Raw genomic sequence first — 23,925 nt, 5'->3', positions numbered from 1 at the left:
CCCCCACAAATCAGTCTTAAGAGGAACAGCTCTACTTTCTGCTCTAGGTCCAGTTAGGTCTCCTTGGGATCAGCGGCCAGTAAAGCGCACCAGTTGGTCAACCACCCAAGTCAAGAATCCATTATTCCTTTTATCAGTGACCCGGTCAGATTCCAAACGTGTCAGCAATCCTGATTCCACAGCACTTTCTGCTGCTGTGCCCATTCCCATTCCCAGAGTGTGGTCTGTGTCTGTGTGAGTGTGTCTATCTGGAGAGAATTCCAACATCCGTTACGGCTTCCCCTCTTGTTCAGAGGCATTCCCAGCGATGCGGCTCTGCATGAATTATTCATCACGCGCAGAAGAAGGCGGTGGGAACGCCACTCACGACAGCATGTGTAAGGGAGGGTGTGTTTGAGAGAGAGAGAGAGAGAGAGAGCATGGGCATTGGAGGGAGAGAGGGAGGGTGGGAGACAGACATGTGACGAGCTGAGCCGTTTCCATGGTAACGTCTTCTGTTAGAGCAGTGATTCTCAACCTATTGAATTTCATCAGGGACCCCAAGAGATAAAAAATGTCACTGTACAATGTGTTGGAACCAAACGGACCCGACGTTGAGAATGTTAGAGAGGTAAGTGTCAAGGCAGGCAGGAAGCCTTTGTGCGTCTCTGTCTGTCTGCGACGCAGGGTCATCTAGCAATGACGTAGGTATGTTTTGCTGCAGACACAAGGCTCTGTGTATGAAAATGAAAATAATTGTTGAATTACGTTGAAAAAAAATGTAAGAATTGTGGTGGTAGTTTGGATCTAGTGCATCGACATCATCCTCATCTCCATGATCACCATCAGTGGCTGCAGCTGACACTTTCATTCACAAATAAAGCACAGCTCTTGTGCGTCACACAGTGGAAGGAGGAGGAGGCGGCAAGGAGGGGTACGCACGCACGCACGCACGCACGCACGCACGCACGCACGCACGCACGCACGCACGCACGCGCGCGCGTACGCACGCACGCGCGCGCGCGCACACACACACACACACACACACACACACACACACACACACACACACACACACACACACACACACACACACACACACACACACACACACACACACACACACACACACACACACACACACACACACACACACACACACACACACACACACACACACACACACTTGTCGAAAGGTGTTAACTAGTGTACGTAAAATGTGATTATAAGAGCACAAGCAGGTAAAGAGATGGAGAGAGAGGGAGGGAGTGACTCACGTCAATGCCATTGCTCGTGCCTCCGCAACTGTAGTGTCTATCTGTGGAACCGCAATCTCCTCCTCCTCTCCCCTGCTGTGAAATGAAGTCCATCTGTGATTGTGAATAATTTTTTTCCAGGTTGGCCTGATAACCTCTAGGTCTTTGTGTGTCAGGCCTAATGTCCCCACTCGGTATCAGAATCATTAGCGGAATATAACCATATACAGCAGGGGTGCGCAACTTTGACGATGGAGAGGGCCACTATATTTCCACACTCACTCCCTAGGGCCATATATTACTGTCGTAGCAAAAATAGCCGATCTACAAGCTCAAAACGTGTCGCGCTGGCGCTGCGACGCATTTTTATGTAATTTCAAATGCCTTTAATTATACTTGAGTTGCGCAATGAGCTACTAATTTAGACTGAAGTAATTAAAGCGGTGTCATATTCGCATGTTGTGGAATTGTAACAGCTGAAACCGATATCAGTATTCTGACATTAACCTGAGGGCCACATTAAGTGAAGGTGGGGGCCGCATGTGGCCCCCGGGCCGCCAGTTGCCCACCCCTGATATACAGCATAGCAGTATCGAATTGAATTTGATTTGCAACATACTGTACAGATGAGATGAGCAGCTGACCTGGATTGATGGTTGCCAAACTTGTTTTACACTCAATATCAGATAAGCGTTAAACACTCTTTCCAATTAAACGCTGTTCTTTGTCTGTCCTATCAACCCATCTTGTGACTCACTTCTGGCTTCCTGCCCGGTAGAAGCAGGGATCCTAATTAATGGGTCATGTTGCGCATTCGATTTTAAAAGCGTTCCAGCCTGAAACTGTTGAATCTCAGAGCTACTTTGATAACATAATAATAATACATTTTATTTATAAGGCGCCTTTCAGGGCACTCAAGGTCACCGTACAACAAGTTAAAAACAGTTGACACAAAACACAGTTAAAAGCAAAAGCAGACAATAAAGTATAGCGTGGGCCCAGGCGGTGGCGTAACCGTCTGGGCACCCGACTGGTAATCCAGTCGCAGTGTGCCGCGGGTTCGACTCCCGAGCCCGACACGGCCTTTACTGCATGTCTTCCCCCATCTCTCTCCCGTTTCCTGTCAGCCTACTGTCTGTCCCTTCAAAAAACCAATAAAAGGCGTAAGCCGCAAAAAAATATCTTTAAAAAAAAATAAAGTATAGCGTGCAGCAGAAAACACAGATCAATCATAGGCATGCCTAAACAGGTGGGTTTTGAGGTGGGTTTGAAATGAGGTAATTGAGTCCATGTTTCTTATATCTGGGGGGAGGGAGTTCCAGAGGTGAGGGGGCAGAGCGGCTGAAAGCTCTTGACCCCATGGTGGAGAGACGGGCAGGGAGGACTTTCAGTTTGATGGAGGAGACAGACCATAGAGTCAAGTTACCTTAGAAAATGTCGTTTTGACACTCTGTTTCCACGTATGATTCAGCAGGCTAAAAGACAAATTATACATTAATGATTAATCAACCTCACTTTACTGACTTAATTAGAAAAGATACAACTCATCCAATCTAATACAATATAGGCCAAGGCATGCAAAATCACAAGACCGTTTCTTTTTCATGATGCCGTGGGCAGAAACCCTCCTGTGTCCTCTTTGGCACCATCGCAAACATTCTCCCATTAATATCTCTGCCCATGTGCCTGCACTGCACGTTCTGCCTGTATCTGTAATCGATATTTTATTCTGGCCATAGGCAGCAGTTGCACTGTACAGTGTGTCATCCACACTGTAAAAAACATTATGACGTCTTCATGGTTGAAATCAATGAGGTGGATCATCCTCTGTGTGGAAGCCATGCTGGCTCTAGCTGGCACGCTGCACGTGAGGTCCCCTAGCTAGCAAGTGAGTTATTTGAACTGGAATGAAAGCCGTGGCTGTAGGCAGATCCGCTAACCTAGTTCTAACTAATAACTGAGAATTGCTACTATACATAGTTTGTAGAGATTTGTACTGATACTGTATGGGCTGTATTTTGAGTGTCTTAAGTACCAGGTCTTATTACTTAACTTAAGACCTGGAGGCGTAGCCAATGCTGTTTAGCTATTTTTTTTTAATTATCATTTATTTTGACATAGACAAGGACAACACAACACAAGACACAACACAATACAAGACAGTTACTTAAAAAATGCTAACAACAATGTGTATAAAACAACAATGAAGAAACAAAGAAAATAAGAGAAAAGGAAAAAAGAAATAATAATAATAATTTCCAAGTGGTACAAGGTTGTGAAATGCAAATGTGTGCAAGTGAAGGTGGGTTCCGTCCTACACAGAATCAACTCCATACCTCTACGAATACATCTGCCTTATTTTGTATTTAGCTATTTTGAGTGGCCAAACAGCATTGGCCACACCTCCAGGTCTTAAGTTAAGTCATAAGACCTGGAACTTAAGACACTCAAAATACAGCCCTATGTGTTCATATGATATATGTAATATTAAGTTATTATGTCATGTTTTGCGGACCCCAGGAAGAGTACATAGCTGCTACCTTAGTTCTACTACTACTCTGTTCTGTTATGGACGCCTGCACTCAGATCTCAAAAAGGAGAACATGTTTGCTTGGACTAAAGGTGGCCTTACACTAGCCGATAATCGGGCATTTTTGACGCTCGGGGGGTGCCCGACCGCTCAAAGCGCGATCGGGATCGGCCCGATCAACATCAAGAATGTTTGATATTTGCTCTGCCCCGCTCCGATTATCCTGTAGTGTGTGGTGCTATCAGATTTCAGATTGGAAAAAAATCGGCTAGTGTAAGGCCACCTTAAAGGTGCTTGGCTGACATTAGGGAAGTAACAACAATACACGAAAGAAAAGCAGAAAGATGACCTTATATTCCCAACGACATTACATTACATTACAGTCATTTAGCAGACGCTTTTATCCAAAGCGACTTACAATAAGTGTATTCAACATAGGTAGGGAACAAAAACTACTAATCACCAGAAGTCTTTAGTGCATTTTCTGCAAAAACAAGCAACCAAGAGTATACCTAGCGCTAAGGTAAAAGTGCAATATATCAGCTACCTATTTCCTTAAACAGATGAGACAAAATAGCTAAATCAAATGAGCATGAGCTGACATCTTCTTACACATGAAACCCCTACTGTATGTGTTTGATTGACTCTAACCCAAATGGACCCTTATGGGATCACCTGTATTTGGTACCATTCTGTATACGCTCTCAGAGTACACAGTGTTAATTAACATTCAGGTCAACTCCACCAATTATAACATTTGCCTACTATTTGAGTTGAGTTGATGTTTGGCAACATACACTGTGATGTTCAATTGTTTGTCTTATTGCTTTTTGTATGTCTATTCTTGTTCATGAATACATTTTAAGTTGAAAAAAAGAAAAGAAAAATAACATTCAGGTCACCTCTCTATGTGATGGCACTGGCTCCGGACTCGGTTCTGCCGCTCCTCCTCTGCTGTGCTGCTGGGGTCAGAAGTCGATGTGTGCTGCACCCTGGATGCTGTACCCTGGAACAATTCAAAACATTGGAGTAAGTACGTACAATATAATTCACCAGTCTCTCCGGATTTCAGAAAACATATTTATTAGGAACACACTGAGTTTTGAGACATGTGATCTCTGCAGAATACACTTCCGCATGTATGTAGTATTGTAGTTAGTATTAGTATTGTTAACCCATTTAAGCCTGACGTTGAAATAAATAAAAAAAAAGTATTCTGAAAGAATATATTTTCAAAGATTTGTTCCGCATTTTCACGACTGCTATTTTTCAATAGCTAAAGTATAACATAATGCTTAGTTAAAACACCAAAAGGTGGTTCCCGTACAGAATGGGTTAACTATACTCATGTAGTACAGTACAGTAGTTTCAATTTGCAACAGTAAGGACATCTCTCTGCTGTTTGCATGTGACAGCATGTGACACAGAACATTTGACGCTGAATGGTTGCCACGCATCTGTAGAAACAGAGAAAGAGGCAGAGGAAGAGAGACGCAGAAATAAGGAGTCAGGGATGAGAGGAGAGAAGTCAGGGATGCTTACCACAACGTCACAGTCATGGCTGATGGATGTGTCAGGACTAGGCTCTCTCTCCTTTGTCACTGAGACCAACGTCAGCGTCGCTGTCCTGCTTCACAGAAATAAACACTCGTTTATACTGTAGGCACACCATAAACTATGTGGACAACTGTAGACAAGCACGCACACGTGCGCACATGCACACGCACACAGGTTAAAGGGGAATTTCTCCCTAAACCTTTTTTTGGTTGTTGATAATTATGTATATTGACAAAAATAAACGCTAGAACTCCTATTCAATCGCTCAATTGTTTTTTGACACTGCACTCTTCCTGGTCTACGTGAGCTGGTGTTAGACCCCCCCAGCAGCAGCCCCAGCTCCAGCCCCAGCCCCAGCTCCCCTATATCTTTATTTTTTTTTAAATATTTTTTTTTGGTCAATATACATAATTATCAACTTACTTTTGTAAAAAAAAAGGTTTAGGGAGAAATTCCCCTTTAACAGATGTTTACTGTTGTTTGATTTGCGGTCTCAGTACTCTTCCCTACTGCATTTAATAACTAGTTATGGCAATAAGAGTATAACAAACAAGTATAACATATACAGTATGAAAAATGCACATATGTTTTACTTATTCAAATGTGTCGGCGATACCGCTGCACATGACATTCACCCTCATCAATCATACTGAGCTGAAGTGAAGTGAATGTGAAGTGACAGGGAGGCTCACAGTCCAGTGGTGCAGTCCATCTCCAGGTTGTCCTGGAGTGGTCCGTTCACCGCCGCTCCTGGATCAGTGGGCTGTGTCCCCTCACCACCACCCCTCTCCTCCAGCTGGTCTAGCACCGCTGCTCCTGGATCAGTGGGCTGTGTCCCGCCCTCACCACCCCCCCTCTCCTCCAGCTGGTCTAGCACCTGGCCCTGAGCGCTGGTGCTGCTGACATCGCAGACGCCGTCACAGTCCACCTTCAGACTTGCTGGGAGGAAGGGGGAGGGGAGAGAGACAGAGAAGCAGAGAGGAGAGAGAGAGAGAGAGAGAGAGAGAGAGAGAGAGAGAGAGAGACTTATTTAAAATTCACGATGGCGGATATGTTGGCCTGGCTCAAGTCAATGGCCCGGTTTCCCAAAGGACACATGGTATGGTGTAGCACATGCTCAGATGCCCTCTAGGCCGCACACAGAAGCCTGTGAACATAGACTTTCCGTGCATAGATGTGCCACGCAATGGTAGGCCTCAGGTCTACCATTCTGAAATTTAATTTAATAATATTTGGACTGCTGGACAGCTGACAGTAGTGCTCTTTTTACTATTAAAAATAAATATATATATATATATATATATATATATATATATATATTACTACAATACTGTAGTAAATGAAAACGTGCATTACCCATCAGTTCTTTGGTCTGTCACCCCAGGCATGACCATATAGTCATGCCTCATGACATCACATGACATCATCAGGGATGGAGATGTGATGTCATCAATATTAAGCCCATATATGGGAATGCCCATATATGGATATCACTGATGTCATCAATATTGGCCAGCAACTCTACATCTGACCTCAAACCCTTAGATCTCCATATATGGAGCCGACCAGTTTGACATTCCATATGTTGATCCTTCCCCATCCATCCTTCCTCTTTGATGTCTCCCTTTTGACTGATACCTGTCCAAACGACCAAAGTTATTAGTGCAGCCGCGCCCGGCAGCCGGCGAAAACTAGAGTTCTCAACAGGCCTGTAAATTAAGGCCCGGCCCTACCTGGGCCCTCATCAAACCCTGTACACTCAAAGACACGATCCATATATGGCCAGTACAGAATTCATTCCATATATTGATCTGACCCCCCATGCCAAAGCGCCAGCGCTTGCCCAGCAGTCTGCCGTCACCCAGGCGGATGCGTGCAACTTGCCCTAAAGGACGAGGTCGCTTCTCGCCTTCAGGCGTGTGTGTGTGTGTGTGTGTGTGTCTGTGAATAATCTAAGGTAAGTAAGAGATAGTAAGAAAAATCACACCTGTGTGAACTGAGCAAGATATCTGCCTGATCATATTAGCCACGTACGACATACAGTACGAGACAGGATATTTGGCCTCACAACCCAGATATCCTCAGCGATATCTGGCCTTAAAACCCAGATAATGTTGTGTTACAAGTTTCGGCATCCCGGACACCACTGCGGCAGGTCCTAGCCCAGACAACCAGCACTAGAGTTTGAGTAGTATTTTATATGACTTACATTATACATTTTAAAGTTAAATATGAAAATAAAGGGTACAAAACATATGAAAATGATTATAACTGTGGACGTATTTCTATGGCCTACTGGCAGTGTGCACAATTAATCTGACTTTAAATAAATCTGAGTTAAAGGGACACTTCACCCTTTTTGTTAAAAAATATATGTTAACACATTGAGAGCCCACGCAAAACTGCCCAAAATCACTTTCACCTAGAAAATCCATTCACATTTTTGAGTGGTGTAAACCACTCCTACAACTGGCTTTTGTGTGCAGAAAAAAATGAGCATGGTTGCTATGTTCAAAATAATTTCTGACGTAATTAAATCACACCCGGGTGAACTGGATGACCGTAGCAACCATGGTCATTTTCTCTGCACAGAAAAAGCCAGTTGTGAAATCACATCCGGGTGTGATTTCATTACGTCAGATCAGAGCTGATCAGGCTACATAATACCTTACCTTATTTCATTACGTCAGACATTACGTCAGACCACAGCTGATCATGCTATATAAAACCTTACACCACTCAGTTCACACGGGTGTGATTTTTTATAATTCAGCTGACTGTGGAGACACATGCTGGAACTTTACTTTGAAATGTTTTATAGTTTCTGAGTTATTTAATTTAAACGCCAAATGCATTCTCAATGGCGAAAACACAAACTTTGGCACCACATGTTAAAAAAAAAAAAGTATTTTGATTTTTCTGATTTCTTTTAATAAAAAAATAATAAAAAAAAATAAAAAAATAAAAAATATATATATATATTTTTTTCAAAGACGTCCACAGACGTCTTGGGCTATGCACGTGCGGTAATACCCAGGACGTCCACAGACGTTTTGGGCACAAAATGTGTTAATGACGTTTAGAAGCTTTAGAACACTTTCCTGGGGGTCTTTATGTGTATAATATGTGGTTTTAGATATTTTAGATTGTAGCAGTGAGCCCAGTGTCTCTGATGTCATGGACACTGGGCTCACTTCCTTCCTGGACTACAATTCCCAATAATACTTTGGTGCACTGCTCCTCCTTGTGGATAGGGGGATGGCTGTCTTACTGAGACAACATGTAGTCCAGGAAGTAAGTGAGCCCAGTGTCCATGACATCAGAGACACTGGGCTCACTGCTAAAATCTAAAATATCTAAAACCACATATGATATTACACACATAAAGACCCCAGGAAAGTGTTCTAAAGCTCCTAAACATCATCAACATATATTTTTTAGCAAAAAGGGTGAAGTGTCCCTTTAACAGTCCATTGCGAGGTTAGCTCTGGACGGACGCATAATAATGGAATAATGTTGTTAGTTGTTACTCATGAAATGTATTTCACCCCCAAAAACAAAAAGACAATACACACTGTTCAACAATCACTCGCACAAAAAAACAAATTCAAATGACCAATTGTCTTGTGTTTTGTACAGCAGAGTAGCACGACTCGTGCTTTGCTCCCAGCTAAAATATCACCAAGCGACCAAAAGCATTCAAAAGCATTATTTTCTTCTAATATCTTTGAGTTGGTTTGTCGCTAGAAGTGGAATACAGCATATTGCACTGGACTGCAAACTCATGCGTTTCAAATACTGTATAGCACTCGTATGTGATCGTGATAATGACCAAAGATCAGCCCCCTGGCGTCTTAAATTACAGGTCCAATTGGTCCCCCATAATATGCCAAAACAACTTAAACCCTATAAAAGTTGACTGGGGTCAACCAGGGTTCTATACTTCTAGTATTTCCCTCAACACCAAATCTCGTTTGGCGAAACTAGCCGATCTACAAGTTAGCATGTACATCTGTTATTTTTGCCAAATGTTCGCCCCCAGAATACGGATGCTAGGACTCAACTGCTCAGGTGGTTAACAGCTCAAGAAGGTACATTTCTGGATCTTAGGCTCCCAAACGGTTCCCCACCAGAATTGTTTCACTTACGCCTGAAGGAAGGCAGCTCCGCTGTTGGTGTCGTGTGCGCTGAAACAGAACAGGCAGGAAAGCATCCCTTTTGCCACAAACACTTGAAACTAACACCAATCCTGTCGTTCAAACTAGACACAGTAGTACATGTGATACGTGAGGCGGGCGGAGGCGACCTGCATCGAGCGCTGTCGCTGCAACGCCATGGCCAAGTGGAGAGACACCCTGTCACTGCAACGGCATGGCCAAGTGGAGAGACACCCCTGTCACTGCAACGCCATGGCCAAGTGGAGAGACACGCTGTCACTGCAACGCCATGGCCAAGTGGATTGAAACCCTGTCACTGCAACGCCATGGCCAAGTGGAGAGACACCCTGCACTGCAACGCCATGGCCAAGTGGAGAGACACCCTGTCACTGCAACGCCATGGCCAAGTGGAGAGAAACCCTGTCACTGCAACGCCATGGCCAAGTGGAGAGACACCCTGTCACTGCAACGCCATGGCCAAGTGGAGAGACACCCTGTCACTGCAACGCCATGGCCAAGTGGAGAGACACCCTGTCACTGCAACGCCATGGCCAAGTGGAGAGACACCCTGTCACTGCAACGCCATGGCCAAGTGGAGAGAAACCCTGTCACTGCAACGCCATGGCCAAGTGGAGAGACACCCTGTCACTGCAACGCCGTGGCCAAGTGGAGAGACACCCTGTCACTGCAACGCCGTGGCCAAGTGGAGAGACACCCTGTCACTGCAACGCCGTGGCCAAGTGGAGAGACACCCTGTCACTGCAACGCCGTGGCCAAGTGGAGAGACACCCTGTCACTGCAACGCCATGGCCAAGTGGAGAGACACCCTGTCACTGCAACGCCATGGCCAAGTGGAGAGACACCCTGTCACTGCAACGCCATGGCCAAGTGGAGAGACACCCTGTCACTGCAATGCCATGGCCAAGTGGAGAGAAACCCTGTCACTGCAACGCCATGGCCAAGTGGAGAGACACCCAGAGGAAGAGCATGCACTCTACACACTACAATAAACACACACACACCGGTTAGCATACATGTACAGCATCAGTTGGTCATGTTGAGGGTCAGCCAATGGCAGCTCAGTAATGCAGGTGGATGTAGGTCATTGAAGAGAAGAGAGCTCTCCTCCCTCTCTTTCACACACACGCGTATGTGTATGTCCATTAACAGTGTGTGTGTGTGTGTGTGTGTGTCCACACACACACACACACACACACACACACACACACACACACACACACACACACACACACACACACACACACACACACACACACACACACACACACACACACACACACACACACACACACACACACACACACACACACACACACACACACACACACACACACACACACACACACACACACACACACACACACACACACCTAAATGTGACCGCACTGCATGGTAAATGGTGCATTTATATAGCGCCTTTATCCAAGGCACTTTACATAGATTTTGCATTACATTCACCCATTCATACACCGGTTGTGGCGGAAGCCATGCAAGGTATTTGGGGTTCAGTGTCTTGCCCAAGGACACTTCGACATGTAGACAGGAGGAGCCAGGATTCGAACCGCCGACCCATGGATCATTGGACGACCTGCTCTACCTCTTGAGCCACAGTCGCCCGCACTGCATGCTATGATTCAGCTAGCTGAGGCAGGTGCTACAATACCGTACTCATCTTTATTGTATGTGGAGGTGGAGAAGCTACTGTACTGTATCTGGCTTCCATTATAATGTATAATGTTGCCAGTAACATTAACCTCCTGAATAATGCCAATGAGCGTTGCAGCCTGTCACAGACAGACATGCACAGAGCAAGTTCTGTCAGGGTACTAAGTGCAGTTGTTGGTGGCCGTCCATTGGGTCACCTCAATTCCACGTCCACTCCTCCAATCTCCACAATAAATAGGTTAGACAACTTCACAGAGAACCTCTACCACACACACACACACACACACACACACACACACACTCAAGCACTCAACCGTAACACGCACATGCCACAGACAGCAACAGTATTAACCTATTTTGGGCGGGAATCCCTTTTGGTGTCAGCATTATGTTGTGCTTTAGCTATTGAAAAATAGCAGATCTACAAGCTCATAGCGCGCCACCGAGTGGCGCGCTACGAGCTTGTAGGTCTGCTATTTTTGAAAAATCGAAGAACGACTGACATAGAAACATAGCTTTTTCAGAAAACTGTCAGGATGTAGAAGACATTTTTAGAATCTGATCTCAGGTCAAAATGGGTTAATCAATGAATGCAAGTGAATGCAGAGTCACATGTCCTCAGAAGCAACAAATATAGAAGCGCACTGCTCTAGATGAATCCCCAGCACTTGGCAACCTGCAATGGCAATGGCAAAATCAGCCTTTATTCATCTTTTTCCACGCACTAGCTTCACATGCTTTAAGTGGGAAAGGTTCCCACAGAGCAGATGGCCGCTAATTTGCAGTCTGTCGAGTGTCTAGGGGTCCAATTTGCCATTGTTCCACTTTACAGTTCTTTCCAGCAGTGGCAGTGGAGATTATTTTTAACAACTACTTTTGTATAGAGAGAAAGAGAGAGAGAGAGGCAGCAAAGGGAGATAATAGTCCTGTGTTGACTGCAGAGGGTCAGCAATGCATCATTGCCTCCTGTTGGTGGGTGCTACTATGCTCAGTAGCAATGTCACCTCTCCCATAATTGACTTACTGATGACTGACTGACGGCATGTAGCTTATTTAAAAATAAGTTTGGAATTACCACTGAATCATTCACACAGTATATTAAATGTATGAGTCACTCAGAACTTTAACCCATTTAATGTCTTCTACATCCTGACAGTTTTCTGAAAAAGCTGTCAGTCGTTCTTCGATTTTTCAAAAATAGCAGACCTACAAGACCTATTATGTATATAACTGCATAAATAAATAAGGACTTTGAAGAAGAACGCTATGTTCTATAGGCACTATTGTAAAAAACCCAGAATCAGTTACCGGTCAAGACGTCCCAAGGAGAATAGAGCGTCGCAGTCCCGCCCCCTACCATGGACCAGGAAATGAATCCCAATGCATTTTTCCCATAGACATTTCAAAAAGTATTTATTTAAAGACGGTTACGCCGCGGACAAAGCCAACTCGAGTCGTGACAACTCATGACAACACAAACAATATTTTGGACCAAACAAATAATTACAAAGAAGAAAAACAACAAAAGAAGTGTTGTAACCTGCCGTTTTTTTCTTCTTTCTAATTATTTGTTCGGCCCAAAAAATTGTGTTTGTTGTCATGATTTGTCACGACTCGAGTTGGCTTTGTCCGCGGCGTAAACGTCTTTAAATAAATACTTTCTGAAATGTCTATGAGGAAAATGAACGGAGAATCATTTCCTGGTCCATGGTAGGGGGCGGGACTGCGACGCTCTATAGCTGTCCCGGTCTGAGTAAGATAAAAAGAAAGAGAAACACGCTGAGACATGTAGGAATAATGATGCTCTCTGGACGAGTCCTCCTGCTGTCCTGACAGAGGGCCCTTCAGGCCTTAACCTTAATTCCCTTAGAAATGACATCTCCTGATCCTGCATGACCGCCCTGTCATAAAAGGGGGCAGTGGGGGAAGGATAAGGATGCTCTGCATCGCTGGCAGTAACCAATATGTGTCAGTCAAAGTGACCACCACAGCACCACAAGCAAGAGGCTAGTCGGTGTGTATTCAGGTCGCAGCAAATTACTGTAAGCACATGAAACCCATTGAGATTTTTCAAAAATAGCAGACCTACAAGCTCATAGTGCGGCAATCTTCTATTTTTCAATAGCTAAAGTACAACATAATCCATAACCCATTTAGGCCGGACGTCGAAATAAATAAAGTCTTCTGAAAGAATATATATTCAAGGATTTGTGCCACATTTTCACGATTTAAAAAAAATAGCAGACCTACAAGAGCTTGTAGATCTGCTATTTTTCAATAGCTAAATAATGCTTAGTTAAAACACCAAAACGGGTTCCCGTCCAGAATGGGAACACCAAAAGGGGTTCAGGTCCTGAATGGGTTAACACGGTTTATGTGCATAAATACGCTGTTGTTAACTCTTTTCCACCTGGCATACCTATTTTTGGGCATGTATAAGTGAAGAATTTCCTAAATGTTTTCCCCACCAAAAAAGAAGAAAAGGGTGAACATCTACAAAGACATGCAACACATTGTGATCTTGTATCAAACCAGTTTCTCTAAAACACTGTCACTGAAAAATCTGAATGTTATGAAATGGCACAGAGCTACAGTATAGTACTAGCTTACTAGCTTTCTGGTTAGCAATGCTCCTAGAGTAGATAAGCTTACAGTATATGGCTGAGGTACCACAAAAATAATCTGTGTCGATTGAGTGTTTCTCATAGACAACTTCAACTGGAAAAGCAACATACTGTATGTACTACTACTGTATGTATTCAACTGAAAAGTGCTGAGCGACAGTATAAATTAGCCTTTGCTGAAAGTACGGTTAGTTGCTAAAAGTGAGGTGAGGGTCATACCTGTTGTCGGGAGAGTGCGAGACACTGGTGAACGAGCCAGAGGCACCGCTTCCTCCCTCCAACCGGTCAACACTGCTCCGCTCTGACTGACAGCCTTGTGAAGATATCTGGGAAGGACAACATGCGCACGCGCACACACACACACACACACACACACACACACACACACACACACACACACACGCACGCACGCACGCACGCACGCAGACAGACAGACAGACAGACAGACACCTATTGATACCTTTTTTTGATGGATCAAATAATTTAGAAACGTGTTCTTATATCAACAAATCAATTACATTTAATTAAACACGCAACGTGTAATAACATGTCTTATACTTTGTCATACAAGGGTGTCGTGCAAATATAAACAAAATTAGTATATCTACAAGCTCACAACGGTTGCACTAATCGCATTATTTGCATGTAGATCGGCTATTTTCATCTATTTCTTTGAAAACTAAGTTTTGAAACTTTTCTCCTGTAATGACATGGTGAAAATCGGGATCGATTATTATGTTATTTTATTAGCGATTATTGATCACAGTTTATAATTAAGTTACTATTGTTAATTGATTTGTTTGATAATTGTTGCACCCATAATGTAGCCTGGCGCGGCCAGACTCATAGCGAGGGTTCACTGATGTTTCCTCGGGGAAGAATCTTCAGTGAATCCAAGCCAGGCTACCCATAATGTGCCTCACCTCAAAGCCAGCGAGTACAGAGAGGGCTGGAGGAGGGGGTGATGAGGAGGGGGTTTCCCTGGATGACGGAGGGAGAAGTAGGGCCGTAGGGGGACGGTTAAAGAGGACGGACTCGTGTCTGAGAAGGTGGAGCAACAGGCCGTTACACACATTCTGGTCGTCTAGCATCCTGGGACCGTCTGGAACACTGTGGAGCGGAAAGACAAGAAGATCACAACAATGTCATTCAGTGTTACTTTTAACATGAACGTTTAACCCAATTAATCTTCATGTGCCTGTAGTTGTTTGTTATAATAATGAATGTGGAGAAATGAATGGATATACAAAAATCACGTCCTCTGATTGATTGAAATATGTATTAACAGTTTGCAGAATTACAGTACATTTCAAGCACAAACTCAATACAAAGACTGTTAACTGTGAGTGGACAACCCAATTAAGCATTACACTTGTTTACAAGAGGGTCAACCTTGTTCAATTCATCAAAACATTTAGAGACATACAAATAGACACTTCTATATATAGTCAAAGAACAGAACAGGAATTCATCATAAGGGAGGTAAAAAGGGAAAAGAAACATATACAGTGAGGGGAAAAAAGGGGTGGGCAGTGGGGGGGGGGATTCAGATTTTACGGAGGCCAGTTTCGAATTGCAGCCGTCCGTAGGTGCCCTTTGAGAGCGGTTTTGAAGGAGTCAAGGGATTCGCATGTCTTAATGACTGTTGGTAGGGCGTTCTACATTTTGGTGGCATAAGAGCGAAAATAATTTAGTCCCTTGTTTTCCGAATCTGGGTTGTACATGGTTTGTTGCACTTCCTCTGGTGTTATGGGTGTGGGCTTCATAACATTAAGGAAGTATCTAGACAGGTACATGGGTATCTTGGTGGTGTATCGAATCTTGTGGACCAGACCCATTGCAAGATGCTGTACTCTGTCGTCGACCCTAAGCCATTCCAGCCTGTCAAAGTGGGCAGGGGTGAGGTGGGTTCGGGGGGTGAGGCCAAGTAGGAGCCTGACCAGTTTGTTTTGGGAGGTCTGGAGCCTAGTTTTAGAGGTGCTGTGGTACTCTATGAAAGGTGACAGAGACACTTTGACAAAGCCTGCTGCTAAAGGGTTCCATCTAGTGGAATCGCACACACATGGCACATAAATAAATAAATAAGTGAATGGAAGAATAAGGAGAAAAGAAGAAAATATTTACACAAGAAGAAAGCCAGAAAGGAGGGGTATAAAAGCTCAGCCTGACAGCATAGAATGGAACACCATATCAAGCGGCACAATCACAGGCCAAGCAAATAAAGAAAGAATAATATCTCAGCCATCGGCACAACTTTCTATCGACTGTACCACCATATTTGACCTCAAGGTGAACCACACTAAAACACGTGAGTTATTAATGTCTGCAGTAGTGCCAAATTAAAAAAACAATATTAAAAAAAAAAAAAAGGAAAAAAAACTCCCCAACCCACCCTAGTACTTTCCGGCCACTTGGCTTACATTCCACAGATATGATTAACAGCTCTCCGCTCTGGGAAGTGCCACACACAGTAGTCACATCTTCATGTGTTTACCTGGAAGAGGTTGTTTGTTTTCAAATAGGCTCCGCACCGTTATTGCCATCTGTTCCGGGGCTGTTTTTAGGGGCCGATCGGAAAGGGTCGGGAAAAAAAAAAAGTATGTGTACGGGAAGAGAATGTGAAACATTTGGGTATTAATAGGATTTTGTTTGTGTGTGTGCGTGAGTTCGGGCCGGAGGGACAGTATCGCAGGGTCGCGCCTGGGGATTACATAACGGAACGCATGAATGAGGGGCGTCACAGGCTTTTTGGAAGAGATCTCGGGTGACAAATGCATGTGAGAGCATTGGACCGTTACGCAGTGGGGACACCCGCTGTGTGGCAGCCAGGACTAGGGCGTGCTGAGTTGAGCATGACAAAAGGGATGCTTAACCCATTTTGGGCGGGAACCCCTTTTCTGGCATCAATTGGTCATTTTAGGAATTTACTCAATAACCGTCGATCACCTGTATGTTGCTGTTTTAACTGATTGCTGAATATATAATTGTATTAACGGTTTTTGTAACTAATATTGTTGTTGTATTACTGTTTTTGTTTTTTTGTATGTAATCTCGGCATCATTGTAAATGAGGGGTTCCCTCAATGGTCTCTCCGAGAATTTAAATAAAGGTTGAATGAATGGTGCTAGCATTATGTTATGCTTTAGCTATTGAAAAATAGCAGATCTACAAGCTCAAGAACTTGTAGGTCTGCTATTTTTGAAAAATCAAAGAACCACTGACATAGAAACATAGCTTTTTCAGAAAACTGTCAGGATGTAGAAGACATTTTTAGAATATGATCTCAGGTCAGAATGGGTTAACCGCAGCTGAATCATGAGTGGGTGTTGAAGTACATGTGATATACTGTACGAGGCTGGGTTATGCCTGGGTTGTGTTGCATCATTGCGTGATATTACTCAATCAATCCGTTCAGGGAAGTCCCATGCCTTTTTTTAGAACGCCCAACCGCCACTTTGTTTGTAGTCAGTCACAGGTATAATACCATGTGGTGTCAAACTACCTGCCCGTGGGATCATTTGAGGGGAAAAAGACGTTAACAAAGGAAAAGGTAAAGGTAAATATTCACATCGAGTCACCCCCACCACCACCCCACCCCTTACCGCTCCCGCAAGGAAGGTGGTAGGGTAGACCTTAATTACTGTAATCTCACAGGGGTATAATCACTAATAAAATGGTAATTTAATTTAACAAATTAATTTAACAAATTATTAACCTGATCTTCTCGAGCAAACATAACATAATTTTAGCAGAAAACCTTATCTTCTCTCAATATGACGGCATCATGACTTTCATGACTTCAGTAGCCATTTTTTTGCCCTTCGGCCCCTGTGAATTTCTCTCTCTCCTTCTCTCTCCACATCTGTCCCCCACTGTTTATTGTTCTTCACTCTCTTGCACCAGAAGCAGGCAGTGCAGGATATCCGGCTATCTCCCCCACCACTACACACACACACACGCACGTGCACGAGTGCGCTTGCAATCACACACACAACATGACGGCACACACTCCATTTTCCTAACAGTGCAAAATGTCACATCACATGAGATAAAAACATCACATGACATTTTGCCCTCGTATGCAGAACTGTGGAGCGTGACCGAACACAAATTCCATCATTAACTGTCGGAGAAAACCTGGACAAGGGGGAGGTGAGCTGTGGAGATAGGGAGACGGAAAGGGAGAAAAGAGAGAGGTAAAGAGGAGGGGATGGAGAGGAAAGGGTGCTGACGGATTCTAAATAGTTCCTTCTCCAATGTAGCCCAAATTAGGAGAGTGGAGGTTTGTAGAATGTGTGTCTGCTCTTCATATGCACTGTACTGCATGCGTCGGACTCCCCAGGGGATGTAATTGTTTACAATGCCGTTTGAGTTGTGTAAACAGGAGGGGGTGACAGTTTGGGCCCAAACCTTCCGTCCGTCTGACTGTCTAACGTTGTTGCCTGTGTCTCGCCATGTCTTGCCTTATCGACTCACCCACACCCATTTCCTAAGCAAGCCCACAGCCCCACACCACCTCACTCAGCCCCTGTGGTTGATCCGAACATGCACAAATGACAAATGGTTTGTACAGTATGTTGTCAAATAGAGGCAGGGAAATGATTTATGTTGGTAGTGATTGTGTTCACATCTGGTTCGGGGAATGTCCCGGCCAAAAATATTTTTTGTTTAATTAAAAAGACACAATTGTCACTCAGATTTTGGGCTTGACCCTCTGCGTCCAGATGTAGTCAACTAACGATGGATTTTCATGCCAAATCTGCTGAATTGTATGGTACATTCTGCCTGTTTGTGGTAACTTACAGTAATTGGTCTTCTGCTCGTCGAGCTCTCTTGAGATTTCTGATGCGTCATGTTTTTAGGTTGCAAATGTGTTATTTTTGGCAAGGAAGAGAACATCCGCACACATCCGCACACCAGTTTGTAGAGCTCCGAGACTTACTTTATTTGAAGAAATTATTGAGACTAGATCTGTACGTGCCCGTCGGCCGGCCACCGGCCTACTTGAGGGGATTTAGGCTGATTAGGCCCACTGGCAGAACCTGACCAGAGCCTTTTGTGGTGGTTCTGGAGAACCATGGGTCCGACCGCCGTTGTCAACTTGTCATAGCACCCACATGGAGATCTCTGTAACTGCCTGTGTGTCTGAAGAGGGCAAACTGACTGTGAAAAGTGGAATGGTTAAGTAGGCTAATCAATTGTCAGGTGTGGGGTTGCCATGGCAATCAATTGGCTGAGGCAGAGGCTGGGAATTGCACAGGTGAGGGGATTTAGGCTGATTAGGCCCACTGGCAGAGCCAGAGCCTTTTCGTGGGTCCGACCGGCTCGAGGCTGGGCACTGCACTCCCTGCGGTGGTGTGGAACGCGCGTGTCGATGGGGCGAAACGGTTCTCGAGTTACGCGCATTACACACACGCACACACGCAGACAGAGACGTGGCGCATTTATAGTAGGATGTGCACACAATCTTCTCTGTGAATAATTTTTGGCAAGCAACATGGTCACATGACAAAGTATAAAACTGTTAGGAATGGTGTGAACAAGCCCTCAATCACTCTTTTACGCCCACATCATGTCTTCTTATATGTTTCACATTTACTCAAGTTCAGCTTCCTGCAGCATACCAAGAATTTACACATTTGCTCAGGGCGTGTAACAGTTAATTGAACTAATCGATTATTTAAAAATAAAATGTAAAAATAGCTAAAAGAGCAGATCTACAAGCTCACAACGAGTTTGTAGCAGATTTCTTTCCTCTTTTTTAAATATATGTTTATTGGTAGCAGGTTTCAACAATTTAAGTTTAGTTTGAACATACCATTTTTTTCCCATTTTCTCCCTCACCCCATCCCTCCTCCCACAGCTGCTACAAAAGTTTGTAGCAAAGTTTGTAGCAGCTGTTTATGCATGACACCGCTGTACAAAGAATAATGAAACAGGGTTCAGACTATTTATTTTGCCGTCAATTTGTTGACGAAATAAAGGAAATTATCAAAAGATGCGCTTCGCGGTAAGTACTCGACAGAATAATCGTTACGAAAATAATTGATTTCAGCCCAAGATATGCCTTTGAGAACCTACTGTAATGCTCTGAGCGATGACTTGTGGTTATGTCATTAGAAACAGCAGAACTCATTTCAGCAGAAAACAGATCTCTCAATATGACGGTATCATGACTGCCATGACTTCAGCCAAAAATATTTATTGTTTAATTAAAAAGACACAATTGTCACTCAGATTTTGGGCTTGACCCTCTGCGTCCAGATGTAGTCAACTAACGATGGATTTTCATGCCAAATCTGCTGAATTGTATAATAATAAAACTTTATTTGTATGGTACATTCTGCCTGTTTGTGGTAACTTACAGTACCACTTACAGTACCACATTACTTACAGTAATTGGTCTTCTGCTAGTCGAGCTCTCTTGAGATTTCTGATGTGTCATGTTTTTAGGTTGCAAATGTGTTATTTCTGGCAAGGAAGAGAACATCCGCACACATCCGCACACCAGTTTGTAGAGCTCTTTGAGAACCTACTGTAATGCTCTGAGAGATGACTTGTGGTTATGTCATTAGAAACAGCAAACTCACTGGAATATGCAGGGTCCGAAGATCGTTGCCAGGTTCTCCACTGGCATGTGATTCGATTGGCTGTGTGCGGCCACTCTGGCCAGGAAGTGGACGAGGTAGGACAAGATGCACAGGTTGTCATCAGGGAGGTGGCGAAGGGTTTCTCTGAGAGACTGGTTCAGTTCTCCCTCACTGGCACATCCTACAATGCAACAAGTTGGATTTTATAATCAAGCAATAACTCACTCCTCACTGGCAGGCGAGCCAGTAGGGAACAATAGAGAGTATGCACATGCTTAAAGTGAATGGCACATCGAGTGGCAAATCGAGTGGCAAAGCCACATGCAAAGTGAGTTTAACATTGTTTAACGTTGTTTAATGCAATCAGACTTTTCTGTGTGGATGTATGGGCTGTCAAGGCCAGAAAGTAGGTTTTTGCCACTCAGTAGGCGTTCCTGTATAACTTCCTGGTTTGATGATGATGTCACGCGCATACCCTCTATAGCAGTGACACTGGCAACACAGAAATGTGTGACGAGGGTTAATTGACAGAATGACTAGTCAGTCACATTTGGCCAAATGTGACCGACTAGTCACTACCCAGGGCAAGGAAGGACACAACACAGGGCAGCTTTCTTAAGTAGACTGTTTTATTCCTCCATGTGCAAGGAATAACATAACATATGACACTTTACACAGGAGAGCAGATAGCTCCCCACTGTCCGGACAGAAGCTCTCTTATCTCCCGAGTGTTTGTGGAGATGACTGATTTATCCTGTTGTGCCTTGATCAAGTCCATGCACAACAGGTGCGCAGCCACACCCAGCTCTGAGTCCAGTTCTAGTTTGACTCAGGCCAGGTGTGACTGCTTAAATCAGTCATCCTCCAATAATTTCATTTAGAGAATGGAAGTTGGTTCCTTCAGAAGATATAACAGAAATGTTTGAGAAATGATCATTTCAATGTTCAATTCACTCAACTTACAATGGACTAATAAGTTCACATTTCTGAACTTATTACTCTCAAATCCCATATCACAATATCATATCAATAGTATATACCAAATATATCACCCAACTAGACCAGGGGTTCTCAACGTTTTTGGCCGGGGACCCCCGGAAATGCTTTGGCAATATCTCGGGACCCCCGCCCCGCCCCCTCCCGACCCCCAATATAAATTGACTGCTACAATAACCTTAACGCATTTTGGGCAGGAACCCCTTTTGGTGTTTTAAGCATTATGTTATAATTTAGCTATTGAAAAATAGCAGATCTAAAATAAAAAAAAAACATTTGGGGACCCCCTAAAATAATTTGGCGACCCCCCGAGGGGTCGCGACCCACGGGTTGAGAACCCCTGAACTAGACAACTAGCATATTAACTGCTTCAATACGGTCTTTATACGGAACGGCCTTGCACCTGCCTATATCTCCCATCTCGTGCCCCCCTACGTGCCTCCCGCAACCTTACATCGGCAGACCAGCTGCTTCTCAAGGTTTTCACCGCGGCAAGGCTTGTAACAGAAGGATAGAGCATTTGTAGTAAGGGCTCCACATTTGTGGAATCAACTTCCATTGGAAGTTAGACAACTACCTCACTGCACTTTTAAAACTCTCCTAAAGACTCACTTTTATGGGATGGCTTTTTACTAGAGTTTTGGACAATGTCTTCGTGTGAGGACCCTATTGTACTGCCTCTCATTTTGCTTTTCCCCCCCCCCATGTGATTTTTGTCTCCACCAGGCCGAAGGTGTGTGTCCGTGTGTGTGTGTGTGTGTGTGTGTGTGTCCGTCTGTGTACAGCTAATCTCCGGCACCGTTGCCAAATCTTGCACACACACACTCCCTGGATGCCAACGATGAACCTCTGCCCCAAATGTTCCAGAACGGCCTGTTATAGTGCCACCAGGAGCCAGGCCGACTTTTGAAAAACACTTTTTTTATATTATACTCCTCCAGATTCTGTCCAAAAATCCCGCAAATCGTTACACACTATCTCTATAGTCATGTGTTCAAGCCGGATCTGTCCGATATTTCATATTCCATCCTAATTGGCTAACATTGGCTTTCAAAGTTTGCAGGATTGCCCCGTTTTGAACAAAAAGCCAGAGGGGCACTTTATCTAATTGCTTATATTTTCCCACATTCCGCTGTGATTTGCGTTGTGAAGCACTTTGTAAACTTTCTTTTGAAAAGGTGCTATATAAATAAAGTTTCTTCTTCTTATTATTATATATTATTATATTGTTATTATTATAGAAGAAGAAGTTAGGAGGACGTTGTCACAGAACTAGAACAATGGATGGCAGGTAGTTCCAGGGATAACAATCCTCTCCCACCCAATCTAATCATTTCCCCTGGTCCTGCCAATAAGACTTGGGGTTCCACTGCACTCATTGGGAGCATTTTGTCCTCAACTTCCTTGTCTGGAAAAGCTTTTTTCCGCATGAGAATACCCATTTTGGGCGGGAACCCCTTTTGGTGTTAGCATTATGTTATGCTTTAGCTATTGAAAAATAGCAGATCTACAAGCTCATAGCGCGCCACCGAGTGGCGCGCTATGAGCTTGTAGGTCTGCTATTTTTGAAAAATCGAAGAACCACTGACATAGAAACATAGCTTTTTCAGAAAACTGTCGATGTAGAAGACATTTTTAGAATCTGATCTCAGGTCAAAATGGGTTAACTGGTGGAAGAATAGGCTGATGTAGCAGCGATGCAACCTATTGCATGAGAGACTACAACTGTTCTAAATGGAATCTAGTCTAGTCTAGCTGATTTTACATTACATTATATTTCATTATTGTTTTATTGTTCATGTTTTGAAAATACAAGTAACAGACATTACTGAAACAAACATTCACAAAAGACAAAAAATATATAAAGGAAAAGAAAGAGGGAAAAAAATGGACAAAGAAAAAATCACACTGAACTGAGCTGTGTATGCTGTGCGTGTGTGCGTGTGCGTGTGCGTGTGCGTGTGCGTGTGTGTGTGTGTGTGTGTGTGTGTGTGTGTGTGTGTGTGTGTGTGTGTGTGACCCGAATGCAACCCAAATTAGCTGACTGCTCAGTGTGAATGACCTGGCTGCTCAACAGTGTGTGTGTGACCCCAATCATCTGCAGGGGTCAATGGGTCGTGCTACAAACAGACACACAGGCTACAGCCCTTCATTGGAGTGGTGTGCACCGTTCAAAAACAGGGCCTATTTCAAGACTGCTGAGTCACACAACATGTCTTGATCCTGCAAACCATAGTATACCACTACACCTACGGCAATCACCGCCACAGAGTGTGCGCCTTGCAACACAGGTGTGCCAAACCCCCATTATACAGCAGACACATTTTCAGGTGGGACACCAAGCCCAACCAGGAATGAGAACTCCACAAGGAGATGGCTCCCACCGCATGCCCATACCGCGCCCACAGCAGAGCCCAATCAGACTATAGCCTGTGACTGTGCACACACACACGCCACAAATCCACGGCACAACCATACATGTCAGAGAAGCGCTATGTCACACCAAAAGTGAATACCGTTTTTTGGGGGTATGTCCAACTAATATTACAG

At 44.1% G+C, this 23,925-nt stretch overlaps 1 protein-coding gene across 1 annotated transcript in view; it reads right to left on the bottom strand.

Moving 5' to 3' along the window:
- Positions 1 to 23,925, bottom strand: part of LOC306930635 (protein FAM13A-like) — a 39,626-nt gene that overhangs the window by 13,182 nt on the left and 2,519 nt on the right. Inside the window, 8 exon segments of the mRNA XM_079511699.1 lie at positions 1,257 to 1,331; positions 2,662 to 2,710; positions 4,668 to 4,771; positions 5,308 to 5,392; positions 6,015 to 6,257; positions 14,009 to 14,115; positions 14,713 to 14,899; positions 20,380 to 20,560. Of these exon segments, the coding sequence (XP_079367825.1) occupies positions 1,257 to 1,331; positions 2,662 to 2,710; positions 4,668 to 4,771; positions 5,308 to 5,392; positions 6,015 to 6,257; positions 14,009 to 14,115; positions 14,713 to 14,899; positions 20,380 to 20,560 (1,031 nt within the window).

Source organism: Electrona antarctica, assembly GCF_951216825.1.
Source record: "Electrona antarctica genome assembly, chromosome: 10".
In the NCBI taxonomy this organism is placed as follows: domain Eukaryota; kingdom Metazoa; phylum Chordata; class Actinopteri; order Myctophiformes; family Myctophidae; genus Electrona; species Electrona antarctica.
Note: the sequence above shows the minus strand (reverse complement) of the source record. Positions and strands in the feature narration are given on the sequence as shown.